General features: G+C 43.9%; 2 protein-coding genes across 3 annotated transcripts in view; one reads left to right on the forward strand and one right to left on the reverse strand.

Moving 5' to 3' along the window:
- Window positions 1-8,559, forward strand: part of MEX3C (mex-3 RNA binding family member C) — a 39,707-nt gene extending 31,148 nt beyond the window's left edge. The window contains exon 2 of the mRNA XM_032214571.1: window positions 6,372-8,559. Coding sequence (XP_032070462.1) covers window positions 6,372-7,600 — 1,229 coding nt within the window. The 3' untranslated portion in view covers window positions 7,601-8,559. The remainder of the gene's footprint in view (window positions 1-6,371) is intronic.
- Window positions 8,560-24,250: 15,691 nt separating this feature from the next.
- Window positions 24,251-26,619, reverse strand: part of SMAD4 (SMAD family member 4) — a 38,555-nt gene continuing 36,186 nt past the window's right edge. For both annotated transcript variants that reach the window (XM_032214747.1, XM_032214748.1), the window contains exon 12: window positions 24,251-25,488. In XM_032214747.1, the coding sequence (XP_032070638.1) occupies window positions 25,277-25,488 (212 nt within the window). In that variant the 3' untranslated portion in view covers window positions 24,251-25,276. The remainder of the gene's footprint in view (window positions 25,489-26,619) is intronic.

Raw genomic sequence — 26,619 nt, forward strand, 5'->3', positions numbered from 1 at the left:
TCCCATAATTGGGGCTTACCAGGGGTTGTGACACTATATATATATATAGCACAGGTTCGATTCCCAACTTGGGTATGGCTAGCTGATGAGAGCTAAATAGCTTGAAATAGATCTATACTAGTCTCCCTTTATTTATTTATCAGCATAAATATAGCATATAGCATATAGCATATAGCATATAGCATATAGCATATATATATATATATATATATATATATATATATATATATATATATATATATATATATATATATATGTTGTATTTGTGCTGATAAATAAATATATATATGTTATATTTGTGTGCTGATAAATAAATAAAGGACGAGCCGATTGACAGATAATGGAAGCAGTTAGCTTCCTCCCATAATTGGGGCATACCAGGGGTTGTGACACTAAATAGATAGATAGATAGATAGATAGATAGATAGATAGATAGATAGATAGATAGATAGATAGATAGATGATAGATAGATAGATAGATGATAGATAGATAGATAGATGATAGATAGGTAGATAGGTAGATAGATAGGTAGATAGATAGATAGATAGATAGATAGATAGATAGATAGATAGATAGATAGATGATAGATAGATAGATAGATAGATAGATAGATAGATGATAGATAGATAGATAGATAGATAGATAGATAGATAGATAGATAGATAGATAGATAGATAGATAGATAGATAGATGATAGATAGATGATAGATAGATAGATAGATAGATAGATAGATAGATAGATAGATAGATAGATAGATAGATAGATAGATGATAGAGGGAGGGAGAGATTGGGGAACCTAATTAGTCATGCTGGGTAGTTCTTCTGGGAGTTGTAGTTTAGTGGGTCAAGGAATGCACATTCATCATTGTAGCTTGTATGTGTCACATAAATGAGTGATGTGCTTGCACAGAACTATCATCAAGAGCTTAAACAAACATTTTGATTACTTGATTGAATCCTACCACTTGATTTCTCCACTGCTCTACAAGGCTTCTCAGAATCCATAGTTGATGATACAGATATCATGTTGATACCTGTATTTATTTTCTGATTAATATTCATTTTTATTTGTTCCTTGTTGTCTAATTCTGTTAAGAGTTCTTCAAGCACCTTTTTCTCATCTTTAGTTTAGTATATCTTTATTGTAATTCTGTCAGCTAATATCTCTGTGTTCAATTTGTTCAACTTCTTTCGGATGACAAACCACCAGCTCTCATGGACATTAGCCTTTGTTAAGGCTGCACTTTCACCAAGTTGTTCCAGATTTTGCAATTTTCTTTTGGCCACCATGCTGGTGGTTCTTTGGCACCAGGTCTAGGACAACTCACCATGGCCAACTCACCATAGTTCAATTCAATGTTGTATCAATTGTTCCATTCAGTTTCTTTTACTATTGGTGACCACGTTTTTGTCGAGATTATCGTAATGCTTGTATTTGTGGGGTGACTTTATTTTATTACTACTGGTCAGAGCTCTGTCAAAATTAATTTAACTTTTATATTGGTTGAATTGTTCCGCGGCAAGATGGCTGTGGCAAGTTGTCCCATTCCGCTTCTAGCATTTGTTTCTCTCAGAGTTACATTGTCTGATTGTGCCTGTCCATTCTGGTCTTTCAACGACTTCCATTATGGACATTCACCCCAAAATCTGGTTTAGGACTGCTCCTTCAGCCCATGGCTAACTGTGATGACAGATGGCTGAAGACTAAGTTTGGGAGCTCATTGAACAGATTGCTCAGTCTAAACCCATTAAGGGCATTGCAATTATTGGCTGCATATTCCATATGTATAGACGCATAAGACGCACCTTAGTTTTGGGGGGAGGAAAATAGGAGGAGGGAATTCTGCCTATCAGATATTCTTCTAGCTAGTGTCCTTAGTCTGGTCAGCTTCAGCACATAAGTTTTCTGGTTTTGAGCAAGCGAGCTCTTTTTATCTCCTAGTTGGGGATAAAAAACAGCTTCTAAAGCACAGCTGATCGTTGGATAGAGAAGCAATGAGAAAAGCAGGCAATGCACTGAAGATTGCTTCAGGTGTTCGCAGCTCATTAGGGCTGAAAAAAAGCTTTGACAAAGCTACATTCAGAGTATAAGACGCACCCAAGTTTTCAGCCTCTTTTAGGGGTTAGGAAGTGCGTCCTATATTCCGAAAAATATGGTAAATAGTCTTGAATTAATGTTGCAATCAAAGCAATGCAGACTTTTAAACCTTCTATACATGAGGCTATGTACAATTTTGCCTTGTTGATAAACAAGGTAGAACCAAATCCACTTCTTTGACCTTGCAGTCCTGGAGATGGGTAGTTGGGTCTGATGCATTGTTTCAAGGCATAATGTCAATATTCTTGCAATCCGGACATCACTGCTAGCTTCCATAGCCGTTGGATTGACATGAAGATACTCTGCGATAGGAGTCTCCAACCTTCGCAACTTTAAGACTTGTGGGCTTCAATTCCCAGAATTCCTCAGCCAGCAACCTTGGCAACTTCCTCAGCCAGCAAGATCTCCAACCTTGACAACTTTAATGCTTGTGGACTTCAACTCCCAGAATTCCACAAGTCTTAAAGTTGCCAAGGCTGGAGACCCCTGCTCTGGGAGACATATTTCTCCTTGCATGGACAGCACAGCCTCTAGTTTCATGAAGGCAAATCTGTGTCACGCAAGCTGTTGCCCAGCTCAGTTCCACTGCGCATGGGTGTGCACCTCACACCGGCCAGCCAATATTCAGGTCTCTGCTGTTCATGCGGGAGATGACAGCACATGCACGGGGGCGGGACGAGCACCAGGACATGCACAGGGGGGCGGGGCACATTGCATTATGGCTGTGGGTACGCGAGGACAAAAAGGTTAGCTATCACTGCTGTAATTTGTTTGTTTTTCCCATTTGTGCTCTTCAGAGAAAATGTCATCAGGTGCACATTTGCGCATTGTTTCCATAAATCCCTTGAAGGCCAAAGGCGAACACCTTTTCATCTTCCCTCCCTCTTCCCCTTTCTTAGCTCACACTTCTCAGTGGGAAGGATTTGTCCCACTGAGACAAAACACAGCCCTGCCTCTTGCACCTGCTTCTTCCCTATGGGTCATTCCCCATGGAGCGTTTTCAAAGGAACTCTTGGCAATTATGCAGGCGGCACATGGCCTCGTACCCAGCATTCTTAGTCCTGTAAATAGAATTAAATGTTAGCTTGTTTGAAGGGTTTTTTTTATTTATCTCCTCTCCTATCCATCAAAGGTTCTATTTATTCTTTTTGTTTTTCTCCCATGTCTCAAGGCCTTGCTCTTGTTTCGACCCATTCCATTTTCAGGCAGTTTTTGGTTTATGTTCACACTTGATTGATCTTTTCGATCCAATCATTAAATGCTTTATCTAATTAACATCTGAGTACTGTACGACTGGTGGAAACTGAGTCCTAATCAAGGACCTAAGAATTACTAAGGTAGCAGCTAAGATTATAGTCAATTCCAAGCAGGTGGGATTTTGTAAAGTTAGAGAGTTCAGGTCGAATAGATTCAATATGTCCAGATACCAAGGAAGCTCTTTAGTTATTACTCCCAAGAGTTCCAATCACGTTTGATATAACAACAGATTTCTTTTTCTATAAGCATTCTGGTTAAGTCCCGATATTTTATATTTTCCAATTGTTTTTCCTCAATCCTAGTACCACCTAGTAGAGAAGCACCAATAACCTTTTTTTTCCAGTAACCATTATATCAGGCACATTATGAACAAGATGCCTGTCTGATTGGATCTTTAAAAGTCTCATAAGATCTTAACCCACTCGTTTTCCCAAATCTTCTCAACTTGATGGTCCTATGGTTCTTGCTAGAATTCCAGTCCGAATCTCTGGCAAAGTTTCCAATGAATAATTTTAGCAAATCAGTCGTGATGTTCCTGAGGGTTCAGGATGTGAAATTTTGTTGTAGCCACTGATCCAATGGACGTTTAGCAATAGCAATAGCAGTTAGACTTATATACCGCTTCATAGGGCTTTCAGCCCTCTCTAAGCGGTTTACAGAGTCAGCATATCGCCCCCACAGTCTGGGTCCTCATTTCACCCACCTCGGAAGGATGGAAGGCTGAGTCAACCTTGAGCCGGTGAGATTTGAACCGCCGAACTGCAGATAGCAGTCAGCTGAAGTGGCTGCAGTACTGCACTCTAACCACTGCGCCACTACAAAAGCGACCTTTGCTGTTTTTGATTCATGCTTTTACCTTAATGCAGTCAATCAGCAAAGCTTGTTCTTAACCCACTAAAATAAAACCTTCAGTTTTGTTCTTTAACACCAAATGTATGTTTTTGTTTCTGTAATGATCCATCAAGTATCTTCATGTGTGGTCCACCTGATCACTATATAGAGATTTTTTCATCAGCTTTTCCTTCTATATCCTCCAAATGTTGAACTTGTGTTTGTCTGTTCTTCCAGTTAACACATCAGTTTCCATGTTTTATTCATCCTTACATTTTACATTCAGCCTTAATCTTTTTGTTTTTGGGAGCTTTCCTTGAATGACTTCCTTCAGAAAGGGTTCCTGGCTTTTTTTAATGTAGTCATTACTTGTTTAATTAATTTAGTCATTAATTTTAACATAGTCAAATTAGCATTAATATGCAGTGATTAAAAGTAATGCTTCGTGGAGAGGATATTATAAAGATAAAAGAAATTCAGGAAATAACAGTAAAATGCCTTCTATAGAATAGAATAGGAATAGAATAACAGTTGGAAGGGACCCTGGAGGTCTTCTAGTCCAACCCCCTGCTTAGGCCGGAAACCCTATATCACTTCAAACAAATGGCTGTCCAACATCTTCTTAAAAACTTCCAGTGTTGGAGCATTCACAACTTCTGAAGGCCAATTGTTCCATTGATTAATTGTTCTGTCAGGAAATAACTCTTTAGTTCAAAGTTGCTTCTCTTCTTGATTAGTTTCCACCCATTGCTTCTTATCCTGCCGTCAAGTGCTTTGGAGAATAGTTTGACTCCCTCTTCTTTGTGGCAATCCCTGAGATATTGGAACACTGCTATCATGTCTCCCCTAGTCCTTCTTTTCATCAGACTAGACGTACCCAGTTCCTGCAACCGTTCTTCATATGTTTTAGCCTCCAGTCCCTTAATCCTCTTTGTTGCTCTTCTCTGCACTCTTTCTAGAGTCTCAAGATCTTTTGCCTGTGAAGAATTATTTTTAAGTAGCCCACCTGACCTTTCCCCCCCCCCAAAAGCTGGGATCTCTGTTTTATTTGTACAAACCACAAGTGAGTAGCTTGTTTAGGTGGGCCAGGAAGCTGCTAAAGATACCTTCAGCTTATTAATTTGCAAACTTGATGTAATATTTATTCCCAGACGCATCAATTTTCGCAGAGAATGGGGGTGCCGATCTCTGTGAAGTTACCTGCCTTGATAAAGAAAGGGCTTCTCTGGGGTTTAGTTTGAACATATTGTGGATCATAGAGACCGTAAAAATACAGGCAGCTTTAGCTTAGGACCATAATAGAAACTACCCAGTATGGTTGTAAGTTGTTTTACAATCTTTTTACCCAGCAGTCATTAAGCAAATGTACAGTCATTATGTAATCTCATTGCTCACTATGGGGAGTTTTTGCCAAAAAGTGGAAGTAAATGCCGGTTTTCAGCAAAAAAAAACAACAAAAAAAAACCCCACCCATAAATTGGGGTCATGTGATTATAAGATGCTACAAACCGCCATACATGTGGGCTGTTTACCACCCACCAAGGGTACCTGAGAGACCGCCTCCTGCCGATTACCTCCCATAGACCGATCAGATCTCACAGGTTAGGTCTCCTCCGGATTCCATCCGCCAGCCAATGTCGGCTGGCGACTCCCCGGGGGAGAGCCTTCTCTGTTGCAGCTTCAGCCCTCTGGAATGATCTCCCTGTCGACATCCGGACCCTTACGACCCTCCCGGCTTTCCGCAAAGCCACCAAATCCTGGCTGCTCCAGCAGGCCGGGGGGGCCTGTGAAACATCCAGCCCAACCGAAATTGTGAATGTTGCGGTTTTGTTTTTAAAGTGTTGTCTTTGTCTAGTCCTCCCCCTTCCCTTGTCTATTGTGAGCCGCCCGGAGTCCTTCGGGAGTGGGCGGCATGCAAGACAAATAAATACAATACAATACAATACCCACCCATGACCACAGGGAGCAACGGCCATTGGAACTTCAGAAGTGGTCATAACTGCCTTTTTTTGCTGGGGAATGGGAGTCTGTTATAACATTGAAAGACTGCTAAACATCCAGTCATAAGTTGAGGACTACCTGTAACTTAGAAGATGAGTGTGTGTGTTTTTTCAAATGGCTAAAAAAAGAAATTAAATCTATTAAAAATGTTTATTTTGTTTGTTTCTGTCTGCTTGCTGCAGGTTGCAAAATCAAGGCCCTGAGAGCCAAAACCAATACGTACATCAAGACCCCCGTACGTGGAGAAGAGCCCGTTTTCGTGGTGACCGGCCGCAAAGAAGACGTCGCCATGGCCAAAAGGGAAATTCTTTCTGCTGCTGAGCACTTCTCCATGATAAGAGCTTCGCGCAACAAGAATGGCCCTGCTCTGGGAGGCCTGCCTTGTAACCCCAACCTGCCAGGCCAGACTACAGTCCAGGTCAGGGTGCCTTACCGTGTCGTCGGGCTGGTGGTTGGCCCCAAAGGCGCTACGATCAAAAGAATTCAGCAGCAAACCCATACCTACATAGTTACTCCCAGTAGAGACAAAGAGCCAGTTTTTGAAGTAACCGGCATGCCGGAAAATGTAGACCGGGCCCGGGAAGAGATAGAGATGCACATCGCCATGCGCACTGGAAACTACATTGAGCTCAACGAAGAAAACGATTTCCATTACAACGGTACAGATGTCAGTTTTGAAGGAGGAAACCTTGGATCTGCCTGGCTTACTTCCCACCCAGTCCCACCTCCCAGTCGCACCCGGATGATTTCCAATTACAGAAACGACAGCTCCAGTTCCCTAGGAAGTGGTTCCACCGACTCCTACTTTGGAAGCAATAGGTTGGCTGACTTCAGCCCGACCAGTCCATTCAGCACTGGCAATTTTTGGTTTGGAGAGACCTTGCCTTCCGTGGGGGCAGAGGATCTGGCCGTCGACTCTCCCGCCTACGATTCCTTGCCCACCCCTTCTCAGACCATCTGGACCCCTTTCGAACCCGTCAACCCACTCTCCAGTTTTGGTAGCGAACCCGCTAGTAATGTGAAATCTCCACGGAAAGGGAGCCAGCCCTCCACCCCTCGCTTGTCACCGACGTTTCCCGAGACCTTGGAACACCCCCTCGCCCGCAGAGTGAGAAGCGACCCTCCCAGCACCGTCAACCAGGTTGGCCTTCCCATCTATATCCCTGCCTTTTCCAACGGTACCAACAGCTACTCTTCTTCCAACGGTGGCTCCACATCTAGTTCCCCTCCGGAGTTAAGACGGAAGCACGACTGCGTGATCTGTTTTGAGAACGAAGTAATCGCTGCCTTGGTTCCATGTGGCCACAACCTTTTCTGCATGGAGTGCGCCAACAAGATCTGTGAAAAAGAAGCACCATCGTGTCCAGTTTGCCAGACAGCTGTTACTCAGGCGATTCAAATTCACTCTTAAATGTATAGAGATATTATATATGGACTTTTTAAACTCTTAAAGGCTTGGATGTAATGGTACCCCCCTAAGTAAACTTATAATGAACTCAGACTGTTACGGGGCTTTCTTGAGATTAGGCTAACAGTTGTTTGAAAAGCATGTACTCTTTTCGAAAAAGAAAAAAAAACACAAAAACCAGGCTTGTTTAGTTAACCTTATAAAGGGCCTAAAGCCAATCTTTTTCCATTTTGGTTGCAGCTGCCGTACCTCTAACAAAGTCCTAGAAGGAAGCTGTAGTGTTTTTGGGGGAGGCCTTAGGACCTTCGATCTGTTTTTCAGAGGGGGAGCGTACAGTGAGCACTTGCAGTCTGCCCAGATCTTGACAAAAGTATTTCTAATAACTGCAGTGAAAGCGAAGTCCCGTGTAGCCCCTGAGCGTAGAAACTCTTAACGGGAGGGGGGGATAAACGGTGCAAAGGATCATGAATGTTTCAAAATAACTTCCAGTGCTGCCTTCTTTACACTGCCAGTTTTTTTCAGAGCAGGTTTGGGGGGGGATGCTTTCTTTCCCCCCTCCACCCCATCCTCCTTTACACAACAATAACAGGCTTCATTTACCTAACGTTGCAAATAATTTTACCGCCTGCCGGATTGGTTTCCTGGCCATTCGAGCGAGGAGTCGCCTAAGCGAGAAGTTTTTATTAAGCCGATGGTGGTTCGTGGAGGACCGTCCGAAGGGGCGAATGGAGGATGAGCTTCCTCTTCTCATCCTGTATGCAAATTGAGGCATCTTTAAGCGAATCAGGAATGTGTGGGTCTTCCATTACTGAAGCCTGGAAAAGCCTTCTTTGTTTCAAATCATTGCCAAGGGACACGGGAGCTCCAGCCCCGGACATGTAGCAGTTTGGTTATTTATTGGCGGGGGAGTATCTTAGACCAGTGTTTTTCAACCTTGGCAACTTGAAGATGTCCGGACTTCAACTCCCAGAATTCCCCAGCCAGCATTCGCTGGCTGGGGAATTCTGGGAGTTGAAGTCCGGACATCTTCAAGTTGCCAAGGTTGAAAAACACTGTCTTAGACAATGCTCCTTACGCGTGAATTGCTACACCCTTCCATTGTGTCTAGAATGAGGATGCTGACATTCCATTGGCTCATGTGATGAAGATGTTCTTAAATTTAACTATTTTAGCAAATATCAAGAGTGTAAGAAAATGTGAATCATTTTTTTATGTTACAACCACGACTTGCACATGATGTGAAACTTGTCTTTTTTTGTTTTTCTTTTAATCATACGGGGAGGAAGAGGAAGGAGTAACATCCACGTTTTTGTATCATTCAATGGTAAATAGCAGTGACAGACTCAGCAAAACGGTTTATTTCATTTCAAAACTACGCTTCCCTCTATCAAGGAAAAACAATTGACCTCTGTTGATTTCTTTAATGTACATTTCAGCCTGTGGATGTTTCTCCTTCCAGCACTTCACCCTCAGAATTTCCCCGTTTTTAAAAGAACACTCAGACGTTCTGATGGGTTTCATTTTTCTTCTTCTTCCTCCTCTTTCTCTCTTTCTCCTTTAAAAAAAAAAGCACTTCTCTATCTGTCCTTCCTTTGGTTCCCTCTCTTTTTTGAGCAATATCTTCCCAAGATGAAATAATGTTTTCTCAGAATAGCAAATTCTACGTGTATTGAACTAGTGAATATACAGAAATCTTTATTTTTTATTTTCCACTTGAAAGAGTTACATTTCGTATATTAAAAAAAAAAAAGTTTACAGATAACGGTTTTTATTTTATGATTTTTTTTTCAGTATAAAAGTTGCCTTGATGGCATATAATATTATTATTATTATTACATTATGAGATGCATAACTTTAACGCTAATAGCTTGTAGAATAGTTAAATGTCAGTATTGAAATCTTAATCTTTAGCCGAGTCTTGTAGATATGAACAATCCCATTTACCAAGCATGTATTTTGTATATTGTTATATTGTACACTGCAGCTAATAAGCCAAGGATACAAGATTAGATGCGTGTACTGTTTCTATAAACCACAGACTTCAGAATGACAAAGCTCTCAATATGGTTTAGTATTTGCTAATTTTACTACACTCTTTTTGTTATGTATATGTAGAAAGGTCATAGGGATTATAAATTCAATTTGAGTAAAGTTTAAAAAAAAGCATATATTTTATGATAAAAGGGCCTTTAACTTATGAGGGCCAAAGCACTGATATTATATATTTGCTGTAAAGAGAATTATAAGAGTTTTATTTTTCTGATATTAAAAAAGTTACTTAATAAAGACTTGTTTCCATTAACTCGAATGTTTTCTTTTTCACACTTTTCATGGCGGGTGGTTGTCAACAAAGTTTTATATTTGAAATAGTATCTAGATCACCACATTTACTAACATGGTAAAGGTTCCCCTCACTTCCTCCCCCGTCCCTCCAAAAGAAAAACAATTTACATATTAATTTATAATTAAATACACGCTTTCAAAATAACAGAGTTGAAAGGGACCTTGGAGGTCTCCTGGTTCAATCCCCTCTGCTCAAGGAGAAAACCCTACACCATAGTTGTCCAATCTCTTCTGAAAAACCTCCAGTGTTGGAGAACCCACAACTTCAGGAGGCAATCCGTTCATTTCTCCTTAGTTCTAGGTTGGATTATTCCTTGGCTGGTTTCCATCCATTCCTTCTTGCCCTGCCTTCAAGTGCCTTGGAGAGTAAGTTGATCCCCTCTTCCTTGGGGTAGCCCCTCAAATATTGGAAGGCTGCTATTATGTCTTCCCTAGTTCTTTTCAGGAAGTTCGTTCTTCATCTGTTTTAGCCTCCAGTCCCCTATCATCTGTTTCTCTTTCTCTGCACTCTAGAGTCTCAACATCTTTTTTACATCATGGTGACCAAAACTGAATCCAGTATTCCAAGTGTGGCCTTACCAAGGCCTTATAAAGTGGTATTAACACCTCACGTGATCTTGATTCCATCTCTCTGTTAATGCAGCCTAGAACTGTGTTGTCTTTTTTGGCAGCCGCAGCACACTGCTGGCTCATATTTAAGTGATGGTCCATTAAGACTCCCAAGATCCCGCTCACAATTACTACTATTCATCCAGGTACCACATATACTGTACCTGTGCATTTTTGTTTTTCTTGTCTAAATGCAGGCAGCCTTACAAAAGCTGATTTCATGCAATTGCTGATAGGGTGCGCAATTTGGAGACTGCCGTTGCAGATATCCTCTGCACTAGCACTTTGAAAATGAGCTTCGTGTGCAAACCACCACCCTTTGCAACAATTGGAAGATAACTGAACTGTGAGGCTGCCATGTTCCTATTGGTCTCTCTCATCTCACTACCAATCCCCATTCTGAACATGATAGATCACACGTTGATACAGACGGTGTGCATCAGTGGTGGGATTCAAAAAATGTTACCACCGGTTCCATGGGCGTGGCTTGGGCATGGCAGGGGAAGGATACTGTAAAATCTCCACTCCCACTGCACTCTGGGGGAAGGTTACTGCGAAATCTCCATTCCCTCCCGATCAGCTGGGACTCGGGAGGCCGAGAATAGATGGGGGAGGAGCCAGTCAGAGGTGGCATTTACTGGTTCTCTGAACTACTCAAAATTTCCGCTACCGGTTCTCCAGGACTGGTCTGAATACCACCTCTGGCGTCCATTCATTTTAATCTTTGGGTGGTGGACGGTAGCCTATTTATATTCATTTAGTTCCTTTGGTAAGTCAAACAGAGAATAGTTGTCAGGTATTGGTGAACACTGGCCTGTCACCATGGACATGTGTGTCATAGGTTTCCCATCCCTGATGGAAGTGATAACAGATTTTTCTGAGTTCCATATGAGGCTGAAAGTTTTGAAAGCAATGAAGATCGATCATGGACCTGCCAGATGGCAATTTTTCATCAATAGCCCATCCTGCTAGATGTAGTGGGGCAGCCAGAAACAAGTAAAGAGAAGTGGTGTCACCTGGTTCCAGGTGATACAGGTGATAACCAGTATCATGACTAGCCCCTGGAAGCGAGTGGAAACCAGCGCAATCCTCACAGTGATGTCCTGTGGGCATACAATGGGATCTTAGGTGCCGACCGTAATCTCTTCCAGGACTTCAATCAGCACCCAACTTGGTCATGATCAGAAGCAAGACTAACTATTGTATTGTATTGTATTTGGTTTATTTGTATGCCGCCCTTCTCCAGGAGGGACTCAGGGCGGCGAACAACTCAAAGGCGAAAGGGAACATAAACAACAGTACACATAATTAAAATACACGAAAATCACACAGCCATACCAGTCGAGAGGGGAGGGGAACTCACTTGTGCACTGCACTTGTGCACACACACAGAAATGGTGTGGAAGGGGAAATTGCCGTGGCTGTGTTGACTCAGCACCGGAGGATGTATTTGTGATCTGAGTGAAATGTTTAGCGGGTTTTTGGGTCGGCACCCAAATTGTTCGTGGTCTGAGCCGTTCAGGAGGTCCCACTGTACTATGGGGTGACCAAACTGTAGTTGCATATGAATTGCGAACCGGCTGAACCTTTCAAATAGTCTTCAAGGGTAGCCCCATGTAGAGTGCATTGTAGTAATCCAATTGGGAAGTGACTAAGGATGAGTGATGGTCAGTAGTGTGTCCCAATTGAGCAGATAACAAAAATTAGAACTGCCTTTATTGTGATTCGGTACAATCAGAGAATCCTGCTAGTCTAATCATGCCATACCTCCCCCGTTCTTTATGTCAAGAACCTGGCTGCCAGCTGCTCTTCAACCAGGAGCTGTAAGCAGCAGAAACCTCAGATTGCATACCAGGGCGGTGTAACCCAGTCAGGGTTAATGACGGAAAATCACTTGATCTGGAGGGACCTAAAACCCACAGCTATTCAGTCTTGGCAAGGTTGAGCATTGTTGGTTCCTCCTCACCCAGCCCACAGCCTCCAGGCACTGATAAAGTATCCCAGCAGCATCACTTGGTTGGCCCAAGGCCAAGTTGTACAACTAATATCGTCAGCATACTGATATTTAACCCGATGCTGATAAATGACCTCATCCCAACCCTCACTCAGCAGATTCACATTGAAGTCAAACAGGAATGGGGGAGAGTTGAGCTGTAGCAAAGGTTTAGGGTAGGATGTCTGCCTCTGTACCCACATAAAGTGGAACCAGCCTTGGATGGAAGAGCAAAACCACTGAAGAACAACAGTGCCTTCTAGTACCTTTCAAATACTCTTCAAGGACAGTCCCATGGAGAGTGTATTGCAGTAGTCCTAATGGTAAGTGACTAAGACGTGAATGATGGTCAACAGTGGGTCCCAATTGACTGATTACCCAAGGGTGTCAAACTCAATATTGAGGGCCGCATCAGGGTTGTTTGACCTCAGAGGGCCAGTGGATGGACGTGGACAGAGTGGGTATAGCCGTGGTGGGCATGACATGGGACTCGTGTCGGGGACACCCGTGGTGGCCAAGTGCTAAGATGACTTCCCTGAGACCCTCACTCACTCTCATAATCTTCCTTCCTTCCTTCCCAGCTACCTACCTTTTTTCCTCCCTCCCTCCCTCCCGAAGGATCAGATGATGGAATTTACGTATAGCTGAGGCCCTGGGGATCAGAGGAGATAGGACCCAGGTGTGGATGGAATGGACGTGAGAGTGAGGAATATGAATTCTGATCAAACATTTTCTCTTGTCTTCATTTCTTTGCCTTGGCAATTAAGAGCTTTACGCCTTTCCTGTCTCTCTCACTGAGGAAGGAGAGGAGGGTCGCAGGGTGGGGGGGGGCTACCTCAGAAAAAAATGTTTGTTCTTTTATTCTGCTCTGCAATCGGAAGGGGGGGGATGCACATTAACAGCAAGACAGAAGTTAGCACCTTAAAACCACTAGCCAGGATATTAGGACCAAGAATAGCTCACTTTTAAGAAAAAGCCCCAAACCCACATAGCTGGCACACTTGGCAAGATACCCGTGACCTGGGGTGAAAAACAGGTGACGTGACATTTAGCTATTTAACATAACAAGCGTAAGGGTTTTGGGGGGGCTGAAATCCAAATAACAAATCAATATTATCTGTTATGCATGCATTATTAGGGGAAGGGCAAAACGTTGAATGCGACCATCCCTATAAAAACTGCTGTAAGATCCTAATCTTGGCCCTTGGTTAGCTTTTCAAACCAGGGTCCTTATATTTTGGTTCCAAAAGAAAAGTATAATTCTATATCACGCCTTGTGTCTGGTGACGTATCGGCTTTGACACCAAGCAAGAGCCCAGTTTTGGAAACAACACTCCCTTTTCTTCTTTTTCCTTCCCTCTTCATTCTTTCTTCTTCCGGCACCTGTTTCCTTATTTTTCCTTCCTTGCTTTCTTCCCATCTTCCCTTTTTCGTTTGTCTTGCCTCTTTCCCTTTCTCCTTTCCTGTCCCTTCTTGCATGCTCAAATGCAAAAGGGGGAACACTTCTCCTTTTGTTTTTAGTTTATTTTGATAGCCCACTGCCAGTGAAAACGGAGCTCCATTTTAAATGGCAGAGGCACTGTGGGCTGCTTCTTTGCTGTTTCCAGGCTGGCCAAAATTAACCGTCCCCCCATGCCGCAAGCTAGATCCAGACCTTGAGTCTGACACCCCTGTGATAACCAGTCCAGAAAGATACCATGGTACTGATCAGTAGTGGGTTTCCTAGCCGGTACACTGCAATGGGAGCGGGGCATGCACCATGGGCACACACGCTGCGCACATACATGTGCACCCACAGCCTGCGACGCTCCAGCTGCTCGGTGGAATGTCACGCAGGTGCCATACACTGCGCGCACATGCGCAGATGGCCCGTTTCCTTTAAATACAGGTACGGAAAGAGGGCGGGCAGGCCCTCCAAAGCACTGTTCCAGTACGGTGGCTGCCGCTTCCGGCATGCACCGGTACGCACCGTGGCACGTCAAAACCGCGCTGGTCAAAAACACGGCGATAAAAACACGGCGCTAAAGCCACGACGTCATCACCGCGCGTCATCACCGCCACGACAACAGCGCGGCAACAGAAGGGCGCTTCAAAACGGCGCCGCGGCAGAAAGCCGACTTCATTTAAGGTAAGCGTTAGGATTAGGTTTAGGGGTTTGTTTTAGGGTTAGGTTTAGGGTTAGGTTTAGCGTTAGGTTTAGGGTTAGGTTTAGGGTACTGAGTGCTTGGGAATGCGCGATTTTGCCCTCCGCGATTATGTCATCGCGGTAGGGTCGCATTTTTCCCTAGCGCTTAGAACGGCGCGAATTAGTCTTCGCGCTTATGTCTCTGTGCAGAAGGGCTTCGCGGATTTGTGGTGGAACCGGTACGCACGTACCGGGGCGTACCACCTGCAACCCACCACTGATGGAATTGAAGACCACTGAAAAATCAGGGGCCGAGATTGATGCACTGCCCCACTCCTGGGCCCACCAGAGGTCATCAATAAGATTAATTAATGCCATTTCCCAATCTGAACTCTGGCTGCCCTGTGTCTAGATAATCCACTTCTTCCTTTGGAGCTGTAAGCCTCAAACATTTTCAACAACCTTCCTCTAAAAAGAGAAGGTTGGAGACTGTCCAGAACAGCCGAGACAAGTGATGGGCTTCCGTGGAGGGATGTTTCTTTTCCTTGAGAATTTGTGTAATGGAAATGTTTTGTGATAAGGGGAGCCAAAGTTCCTGAGATTTATAGAAAACACAACTGCCACAAATTGGCCAACCGGTTAATGAAACTTGCCTTACTTATTGCTTTAAATCAGGGTTTTCCACACACGGGTCACTTTAAGACTTGTGGACTTCAACTCCCAGAATCCCTCAGCCACACTGACTGAGGGATTCTGGGAGCTGAAGTCCACAAGTCTTAAAGTGGCCCAAATTTGGAGACATCTGCTTTAGTAAACTGGAGAGAATAATTTTCTCTAGAGCCAAGGTGGCGCAGTGGTTAAATGCAGCACTGCAGGCTACTTCAGCTGACTGCAGTTCTGCAGTTCGGCTGTTCAAATCTCACCAGCTCAGGGTTGACTCAGCCTTCCATCCTTCCAAGGTGGGTAAAATGAGGACCCGAATTGTTGTTGGGAGCAATATGCTGACTCTGTAAACCGCTTAGAGGGGGCTGAAAGCCCTATGAAGCGGTATATAAGTCTAACTGCTATTGCTATTGCTATTCTTTCAGTAGCCCAATACACTGAGCTGAGTGCTTTGTTTATGAGGTAAAACAAAAGCACCAAAGCTCAATATTGTTCATTAATTCAAACTCTTCCTTGTATTGGCAGGAGCCCCATAAATCTTTGACAGGTTCAGTGGTGAAATAGGCTTAAAAAAATGCAAAAAAAAAATTTTTTTTAAATATTTCACAGAACTATCTGTAGAAAATGACCACCTAAGAGAAACTTTTGGTCAGGTTTGCCTTTAAAAGAATGAATACTTTTTTTTTCAAATTAGGAGGCTGATAGGAATGAAGCTAAAGGGAAAGAAAATAGTCATTTTTTTTCCAAGAAGGATTATTCAAAACCACAATAATACAAGCTCAGCAATAATGCTTCGTCCAAATCAGGAGGGGGGGAAAAAGAATCATCACATTAAGGTCAATAGGATGAATCATGAAATGTTTCAAGGAAATTATTAGGAAAAAAAAAGGTTTTCCTTCAGAACATGGTTTTTTTTAAAGGAACATTCATTGACACAAGGAATTTAAGCAGAAAAGGATTTTAAGAAGCTTAATGGCAGTAATAACCAAGGTTATTACTTCAGAAGCCGGAAAGAGGTGAGGAATATGGGAATTAACTCCCTTAAAGGAGGTAATTAAGGGGAGATTAATTTAAAAAAGAGAGATTGCAGAGACAGACTGTATATGCCATTGAGGTGGATCGCTACTTGTGCCTGCCAGAAAAGATTAGAAGAAACCAAGGGAAGGAGGGTGATTAAGAAATTATAAGAATCATTGTACACATTAAATTACTGTGCCTCAATCTGTCCCAAGAGTTTTGTAAAAACACAAAATGTCTATGGAAATTCTCAATCCTACAAGTCATTGGTGTCCCAGAGGTGCTTTTGTCAAAAGGCAAACTGGATTTGCTTGGTTTTTTTTTTCTTTTAAAACATTTTGCTTCTCGTCCAAGAAATTTCTTCAGTTCTAAATAAGGAGCAAAATGTTTTCAAAGGCAAAACCCAAGAAAGTCCAGTTGCTTTTTGGAAAAAGCTCCTATGGGATGGGGGGACCTTGAAAATGTCCATCTGCATTCAACTGAGATGCTGAAGAATATTCCAAAAATAGTTTGCACTTACCGCATTTTTCGGAGTATAAGACGCACCGGAGTATAAGACACACCAAGGTTTTGAAGAGGCATTTTTTTTAAAAAAGTAGGTAGGTAGATAGAGGGATAGAGAGGGAGAGAAATAGAGAGAAATACAGTAGGTAGGGAGAGAGAGAGAGGGGGGGGGGAGAGAGAAGTTAGGTAGGTAGATAAAGGGAGAGAGAGTAGGTGGGTGGGTAGGTAGGTAGATAAGTAGAGGGATAGAGAGAGGGAGAAATACAGTAGATAGGTATGGAGAAAGAGAAAGTAGGTTGGTAAATAGATAAAGGGACAGAGAGAGAGAGAAATAGAGAGAGAAATACAGTAGGTAGGTAGGGAGAGAGTGAGTGTAGGTGGGTAGGTAAGTAGAGGGATAGAGAGAGAGAGAGAAATAGAAAGAGAAATACAGTAGATAGGTAGGGAGAGAGGGGGTAGGTAGGTAGGTAGGTAGGTAGGTAGGTAGGTAGGTAGGTAGGTAGGTAGGTAGACGGATAGAGAGAGGGAGAAATACAGTAGGTAGGTAGGGAGAAAGAGACAGTAGGTTGGTAGGTAGATAAATGGATAGAGAAAGAGAGAAATAGAGTGAGAGAAATACAGTAGGTAGGTAGGGAGAGTGAGTGAGTGTAGGTGGGTAAGTAAGTAGAGGTATAGAGAGAGAAAAATAGAAAGAGAGAGAGAAAGAAATACAGTAGATAGGTAGGGAGAGAGAGAGTAGGTAGGGGGAGAGAGATACAGTAGGTAGATAGGGAGAGAGAGAGTGAGTAGGTAGATAGGTAGATGTTTCCAGGTGAATTTATCCATGAGCTAGAGAAGGAAATCGCTGACAATCTGCAGCACCTAACTTTATTCCTGCTGGCACAGCACTTGATCAATGTAATTCTCATCAATCAGTTAAAGAGCTTTTCAAAAGGGGGAAAAAAAGTTTTGCACTCAGCAAACCTCCCCAAAACGGCCCGTTTTTTTGCAAAAACAGGCCCTTTTTTTTTTCAAATAAAAGTCATGAATAGCCTTGGGGGGATTTGCAGAGTGCTCCTGGAAGGGGGGCAAAAACTAGCAAAAAACGGTCCGTTTTTCACAAAAACGGCTTTGTCAAACAAACTTGCATGCATAGCCTTATGGAGGCTTATAGAGTGCTGCTGGGGGCTGGGGGGGCGTTTATTGCTCATTTCTGCACCCTCCCGCACCCACCCACCCCCGCACCCAGGATCTCTCTGAAAGCCTCCTAAAGGCTATGCATGGCCATTTTGGTGAAGGGGCAGGGCTTTGGGAGGAAAAAAAATGCTGTATTAGGTGTATAAGACGCACCCAGATTTTTAGCATCTTTTTTGAGGAAAAAGGTGCGCCTTATATTCCAAAAAATATGGTACGTACGTATGTACGTACGTACGTACGTACTTACTTACTTACTTAACTTACTTACTTACTTACTTGTTCTACATATGAAGAATGGTTGCAGGAACTGGGTATGTCTAGTTTAATAGAAAGAAGGACTAGAGGAGACATGATAGCAGTCTTCCAATATCTCAGGGGTTGCCACAAAGAAGAGGGAGTCAAGCTGTGGGTGGAAATTAATCAAGGAGAGAAGCAACTTGGAACTAGGGAGAAATTTCCTGACAGTGAGAACAATTAATCCAGTGGAACAGCTTGCCTCCAGAAGTTGTGAATGCTCCAACACTGGAAGTCTTTAAGAAGATGTTGAATAGCCATTTGTCTGAAATGGTATAGGGTTTCCTGCCTAGGCAGGGGGTTAGACTAGAAGACCTCCAAGGTCCCTTCCAACTCTGCTATTGTATTGTACTGTATTATTGTATATCTTAATCCCAGCTTTGTCTTCCTTTCACTATAAATATAGGTGCTTCTAGTTAGCCTCCTATTGAAAATCTTTAAAACAGCGACATTTTAAGTGTCTGGCCCGTTGCCGAAGTGCTTAAGCACAGCTGGCAATGAAGCGGCCTAAGACAGCTGAGGAGATATTTTGCAGGGTGTGGCAACAGCTGATCCAGAAAGGTTTACGTGATGGACAAAGTCCTCCAAGCAGCCCGGGGAGGAATTTCACCGATGACTCACCTGTACTGCAAATAAAGGATCCACAAGTTAATGGTACATTGCAACACCCAAACATTTCTGTTGTTTTGGTGGTTTGGTAGATCTGGATGGCTCCCATGTTTATGAGTGGAAAGAGTGATCCCATGGAAGCAGTTGGATACTGGAGAAAGCAAGGATCACCCTCAGGAAAACTTCTAGAAACTTCTAGCTCCTCTTCCTCAGCCATTAAAAGGAAAGTCCATTAAAACAGGGGTCTCCAACCTTGGCAACTTTAAGACTAGTGGACTTCAACTCCCAGAATTCCTCAGCCAGCTGGCTGAGGAATTCTGGGAGTTGAAGTCCACAAGTCTTAAAAGTTGCCAAGGTTGGAGACCCCTGCATTAAAACATTCCTCAGGAGATGGCCCTCCACCATCCACTCGAACGTACATTTGGGGATGTCTAAAATACTCTGGGTAATTAATTCCAATATCAAACCACCTTCTCCAATGGCTGCATTTTTCAGGCATGCTGGAAATGATAGCTCAGCTTATTACCCATGGTTTAAAACCCTGTTTATCTGTTGATGGAGTAGCCAGTTGGAGCATTTGCCTTTCTGAGCTTCTTGGTCCCATTCTGATAAATTTGTAGAGCTACAACTTTAAGCTCTCTTCCAGTGGTGGGATTCAAATTTTTTTATTACCATTTCTATGGGTGTGGCTTGGTGGGCATGGCATGGGAAAGATACTGTAAAATCTCCATTCCCTCCCGATCAGCTGGGACTCAGCAGGCAGAGAATCTATAGGGGGGGGGGCAGTCAGAGGTGGTATTTACCGGTTCCCCGAACTACCCAAAATTTCCGCTACCGGTTCTCCAGATCTGGTCAGAACCTGCTGAATAACACCTCTGGTTTATTCCCCCTGTGCTGTTGCTCCAGCTGCATGTCAGCGATTCTATGCCTATGCATTTTTTTTCCTAACTGACCTTTGCAGTTACAGTTAGGGTTACTATCCAGCTGTGACAGGTTAGTGTCAGCCTCCCGCTGAGAAGCGATGATCTGGATGGACAAATGCCCAAGTTCACAGTTCATTAACGTTCTCCGCCTGGTCAAATGGATTATTGTCGAATTAAAGCGGACGATGAATCAGGCATATTTGATGAGATGTTTTCTCCCAAACATAGAACTGTGAGGACATCTAGTGGCTGCGGCCCTAAAGTTGCTAGGATTTTCAAAGGCTGCCGAGATTTCAAACTTGATTTTTTAAGATTAATTTTATTCCACTGGGGTTACAAGCTGCTCCAATCGTAAGTATACATCCCAATGTCGATAAATTGGATTCCAAATAATACAAAAAGAAACAAAGCTATATTGTCCAAACTACATATAGAAGGATGAGCCATTCTGTATATACAAAAAATCCCAAACCCTTCCACTACTAGAAGGGACAAAAGCATAGGATTCTAGTCCTCATGACCCAATGAAATAACTATCTTTTGTTGGACTTCTTTAAAAACTAGGAGGGAGGGAGGGTCCCTCCTCTGAAAAGACTCACTTCTCTGGCCCCTGAGGCACTCCCACACATCCAATCAGAGGATTTGATAAACAGAACTGATTTTGTTCTAGGACAGTGTTTCTCAACCTTGGCGACTTTAAGTCCTGTGGACTTCAACTCCCAGAATTCCCCAGCCAGCTGTGCCAAGGTTGAGAAACACTGTTCTAGAACAGAAGGCTACAGACCGGGCACTGTTCAGAAACACTTAAAAATGACTCCTTGTGCACAAAAAGCTACAAGGATGCAGTGCATTTGTCAAGACCAGGGGTCAGCAACCCAGCCACATGTAGCTCTTTCATCCCTCTGTTGCAGCTCCCTGTCACTCAAAATATGCATCATAACCGCTAATGTGAGAAACCCGCAGGCATGTGATTTATTGAGCTTTTCGACCCCCAGGCGGCCAACCGTGGATAAATCCAAGAAAAGTTTTAGAAGAAAACAGAACGTTTTAATTTAATGCTAGTTTTGTGGCCGCTCAGGAAATAATCAGGCACGGGAAGGGTTTTGTGGTGTTTTCTTTCCTGTGTGAAATGGGTCCAAATTGCTCTTTGAGTGTTTAAGGTTGCCGATCCCTGGTCAAGACATTTGCCAAGCTATTATTTTAAAAGAGGTTTCTTCTGCAAAACAGAGCCAAACATCTCAGCCACCCACCCAGAGAGAGAGAGAAAGGTCCTCAGCAACATTCTCAAGATGTCTTGACCACGATATGCTAAATAAGCCAAAAATGCAGATCCTGTGTCATTGCCTTAATTTATAACCTAAGAATGGGTAAACAGTTTGGACTTAACCTATTTTGGGAAACTTTAAAGCAGGGAGGGGTTCCGGCAGTCGCTACTGCCGGTTTGCTCGTGGGCGCTTTGCATGCGCAGACAAGTTTGACGCACGCTGCGTGCTCATGCACAGTGCAGTAAAAAATGCTCTGCGCATGCGCAGAAGCAAAAAACAAGATGGCGGGGCCTATGGCACCGCCCGGAGAACCGGTGCGGGGGGCGTGTTTCTTCCGCATCTTCTTGGTACTGTACCACAATATTCATCTGTATTACATTACAAAATGGGCGATTTTGCAATTTCCAATTTTCAGCAATACGGATAGTCCTCGACTTATGACCCTCATGCAGCCTGCTGTAAGTCAACGAGACTTATGGGCCACCCGTTTGACTGACCTAATTTGACCACCGTTTTTTGCGGTGGGCATTCTTGATTTATAAAGCCACCACTTAGGCTGTTAAACAAACCAATGGTTTGCTATGGGCCACTTTTGCTGAAAACCAGAAGTAAATGGCAGGTTTGGGGGGGGGGGGGGAAACGTCGTAAAATGCAGCATGTGATTGCAGGACTCTGCAAACTCTGTAAATGTGGGGCTGTCTGCTAAGTGTTTGACACGCAGTCATGTGACTGTGGGGGAGAGCAGCCATCAAAACTGGGTCGTAAGTACCTAGGGAAGATCTGACACAATTTCAACCAGTCGTTAAGTGATTCATCGTAACTCAAAGACTACCAGTAGTTGTCAAAGGAGCTTCCAAAGCAAGGGAGACTCAGCTGCAGGTACTCTACTCTTTTTGTAGAGGATACATGAGGAGTGTCCAGCCTTGACAACTGGCTGGGGAATTCTGGGAGTTGAAGTCCATAGATCTAAAAGATGCCAACTTGGGACACACCCCTGGCATACACTATTTTCCAAAGCAATTAAGTCTGTGTCCTTCTAAGCAGGGATTCTTGAATAAAAGAAGACATTGTTTAGAATACAAATGCTCAAAGTTGCAAACCAAAAACACAATCCCTGGAATGCTAAGTAACTGAAAACGCTGCTAGCAAGAAATAATTTAATGGCAACATATGTATTTAAATACCCTCTGCCCACAGGGCCAAGTTTTGCAATGGGGGAGGAAGAAAAGGCTATTCCCCCATTAGAACCCCTGTAACTTCTGATACCGACACCCCCGTTCCACCCTCAGGAAAACCACAGCTAACATCAAGTAGGGCTTGGAACTATTACCCTGTTTCCCCGAAAATAAGATCTCCCCGGATAATAAGCCCAATCAGGTTTTTGAGCGCATGCGCTAAAATAAGCCCTCTCCAAAAATATTGCAACACAGCAGCAGCCATGAGGTGGCCACACTTGCTGCCTCCTGCACCTCAAAAATAATAAAACCTCCCTGAAAATAAAGCCAAGTGCTTTTTTCGGGGAAACACGATAACAAGAGTTCTGCAAAGGCTGCAGAGCAGATCAAACGCCATGTCCAGCGGGGCGATTCAAATCTAGTGTGAATTCTGAAGGTTTATCTGGGATTGTCTAATCGTTTTGCCCTCTCTCTTTGAAAAAAGCACCCATATGTTAAGACAAAGGTTTTCAAAAGCAAAGCCACACTTCATGTTACATGCGGAGGGGGCTGGGGACTACAAGCAGTGTAGAAATTACAGATGCGGGGTGTTGATGGTGGTATGCTGCATTAATTAATTTCCATTAGGGCTGTCACCTAATTAAACAAACCTTTTATTGATTAATTGTATGAGTTTTAATTCACTATTCAATCACAACTGCATACATTTGCATATGAACGAGAGTTCTGAAGAAAACCAGTCTTTGGTTCTTGAATAACAAATGTCTTTTATGCCACAGCTGGGGCTCTCTCAATATGGAAGCTGTCAAAATTTCCCCCGCTTTTTTTACAGGAAAAAGAATGGGCTCCGTTTTGGTTCCTTACCTGATTAAATGTTGACATTTACAACAAGGTTCCAAATTGTTCAAGTTTCTCAAAGCAAGACGGAGTCAGGTGAATGAAGGAGAGCCATGCAGCAGGAAGGAGAATCCAAGATCAATAATCAGGTGAGGCAGGAGATTATGACTCCTCTTTCGGATCACATCTAACCTCCCCCACTTTACAATTGTTGGATGTGGGGCTGGGAAAAAACCCCTCTCAGCCACTACGTGGTGTTCTTCTCTTGCACCTACTGATTTACATCCAAATTGGGATTAGAATAATCAAGGCAGTGAGTAAGTCACACCTAATGTTACAAATGTTTTGCCACAAGTTGTTAAAGCAAATCACTGCGGTCCATGTAGGCGTGAACTGAATCTTGCTTTGCCCGCTGTTTTTGTCAGAAGCTGACTGAGAAGGCCTCAAATGTCAATCACGTGACTCCTGGACACTCCAACTGTCATAAATATAAGCCAAATACAATCAGCGGGAAAAGAAGACCCTGTTGAGCTTGACTCTAGCCTGGCCCTGTGAAGAGACATGAGAGGCGTAGAATAAGGGGGAGGCCTGCCTGGGCCGCTGGTGAAATACCACTATTTGGATCATTTTTTTACTTACCCAGTGAGGCCGGGGGGGGGGGGGGGCAGGGGGGGGCGCTCTTGCTTCTGGCTCCAAGAGTCCCAGCATGAGCCAGGAGCAACCCGCTCTGGGGACAGCATCAGGTGGAGAGTTTCACTGGACGGTACACCTGTCAAACCATAACGCAGGTGTCCTAAGGCGACTCAGGGAGGACAGAAACCTCCCGTGCCTAAATTTTGACTTTAGGGATGCTGCAAAATCTGCAGGCTAATTGTAAGTCATTTTTTTCCAGTGCGGTTGTAACTTCAAGTGGTTGCTAAATGAATGTTTGTATGTCAAGGACTACTTAGAGAAGACAACGCGGCAGAAATGTGCAACATCCATAAATCCAACATCCAAAAATAAGATGCTGCAAGAAAAACTCACTGTGGCTGGTTTCAATTCCCCAAGGCAAACCGATTGAGAGCTCCAGATTCAAAAGGTAGCACACAGCTTAAGTACATCACTTTTTATCAGTGCAGTATTTTCTAATAGTTTTATTAACTATAGAAGCATAATGCATCTGTCATACAGCCATTACATTTGCAACTTCTACTTGAAATTCTCTATACAAAGTCAATGCAAATAGATAAGATCGTTGATGAGATAAACAGCTTAAAATAACCGAGAAGTATAAAAACAAGTTTGCCAGCTTGCCCTGAGTAGAAATTTTGAAAAATATAAAATCTGGATTTTCAGCGGTACAACCATAAACATGATTTAAGAAGGTCTGAGATGGCACGCCAAGTTCAGTAAGCAGATCCACGCTGTCCCAATTAATTGCTCAAGTGTATTTAAGAAGTTCCGTGCTGGTAAAAGTTAAAATCAGTTGGGAATGTAGAATAATGCAGACGTTTTGCTACTGAATTTAGCAGACAATTTCATTGGTGTGTTTCACGTTGCCTTTAAAATGGATACCAGCTCTGAAGCCCATCCCAGTTTTAGTGCATTTTTAAAATAATAGGCATACATAAAAATTTTACATAAAAAACTCCTGATGAGACATGCCCCAGTGCCCACTAGAGCAGAGCATCTGAATCCTCCCTTTAGAATAATCAACATGATTTTGCTCATTTGGGCTGGACTCATGCAAGGACAAGTTGGGTGACTGCATAAGTGAGCCCCCCCACTACCTCCAGGCTCCCTGAAATGCATAGGATCGTTCAGCGTGAGCTCCCCATTAATTCTGAGAAGAAGCCCACACGAATCAATGAGATGTCCAAGAAACAGACGCAGCGGTGATCCTGCCCGATCACCATCTAAAAAATTTCTGGCTGGTGACAGCTTTCCACAAGTAGCCCACCCAAGGTCTGAAGGTGTGAACTATCTGGAGTTACAAGTTCAGCTTCTTTCTGCTGAGAGCAAGGTGGCAAAGACATTTTCTCTTTAAAACCTGGTTAAGAGATTAAGCAGAATGGAAGTAAAATATATCTTCCCCGTAATAAACAAAATGGTATTTTTTACAATCCACCCTCCTCGCTCCGTTGTGGCTCACAGCTGTGCGGTCTCAGTCTAAGGGCTGGGGATCTGCAATCGGCATGGTGTGGAGAACTTCATCAAGCAGCTGGAGGGCGCGATGTAGATGGATTTCGATCCAGCATGGAGTCTCTTTGATGCTCTGGCGCGGGTAGTCGGGCCCCCATCCTTTCACGAAGCTCATCCTGAGGATACACAAGCGCCGAAGGTCGTCCACACCGATTCCAGCAGCTGCCGATAAACCTAAGGCAGGGACAGGGATGTTAAACATTCCTCTTAGTAACACCTTTCATTATAGCCACGTTCTGGCATCAACCCAATTTGAGAAGAAGGCCGTTCTCCCCTCCATCAACTTTTCGTTTATTCAGACATGTCACTTAGAAACAGAAAGAAAACAGAGCCAATAGGAGTCTGGCAGCTAACAAATTCAAATAAAGATGAAGAAATAAGACCTTGACATTGTCAAGTATTTTATAACCCGGTGCGCTTTATATGTGGAAAAAGATCTCCCAGCTGCTTTCGGGGCTTCCTGGAGCGCCAAGAACCTTCGCGCTGTTCTCCGCTCCTCACGACTGCAATAGATGTCCAGAAGCGGCTTTTGGGGCTAATGGGGATTGGATTTCCAGCTCGATAGCCCCTGCCGCTTCTGGATGTCTATTGCAGTTGTGAGGAGCCGAGGAGAGTGCGGAGAACAGCGCGAAGGTTCTTGGCGCTCCAGGAAGCCCCGAAAGCAGCTGGGGGAGGCGCACGGCTTGGTTTCTCCTCCCTGGACATCGCAGCAGCAGCCCCAAGCGCACCGATCTCTGTGTTTTTCGCATCGGGGCATGGAAAACCCGATGCGAAAAACACAGAGATCGGTGCACTTGGGGCTGCTGCTGCGACGTCCAGGGAGGAGAAACCAAGCCGTGCGCCTCCCCCAGCTGCTTTCGGGGCTTCCTGGAGCGCCAAGAACCTTCGCGCTGTTCTCCGCACTCTCCTCGGCTCCTCACAACTGCAATAGACATCCAGAAGCGGCAGGGGCTATCGAGCTGGAAATCCAATCCCCATTAGCCCCAAAAGCCGCTTCTGGACATCTGTTGCAGTCGCGAGGAGGAGCGGAGAACAGCGCGAAGGTTCTTGGCGCTCCAGGAAGCTACGAAAGCAGCTGGGGGAGGCGCACGGCTTGGTTTCTCCTCCCTGGACGTCGCGTCGCAGCAGCAGCCCCAAGCGCACCGAACTCTGTGTTTTTCGCATCGGGGCATGCTCTTGCAGCACACCCCGATGCGAAAAACACTGAGATCGGTGAGTTTGGGGCTGCTGCTGTGACGTCCAGGGAGGAGAAACCAAGCCGTGCGCCTCTCCCAACTGCTTTCGTAGCTTCCTGGAGCGCCAAGA

The sequence above is a fragment of the Thamnophis elegans genome, chromosome 3, assembly GCF_009769535.1.
Source record: "Thamnophis elegans isolate rThaEle1 chromosome 3, rThaEle1.pri, whole genome shotgun sequence".
Lineage (NCBI taxonomy): Eukaryota > Metazoa > Chordata > Lepidosauria > Squamata > Colubridae > Thamnophis > Thamnophis elegans.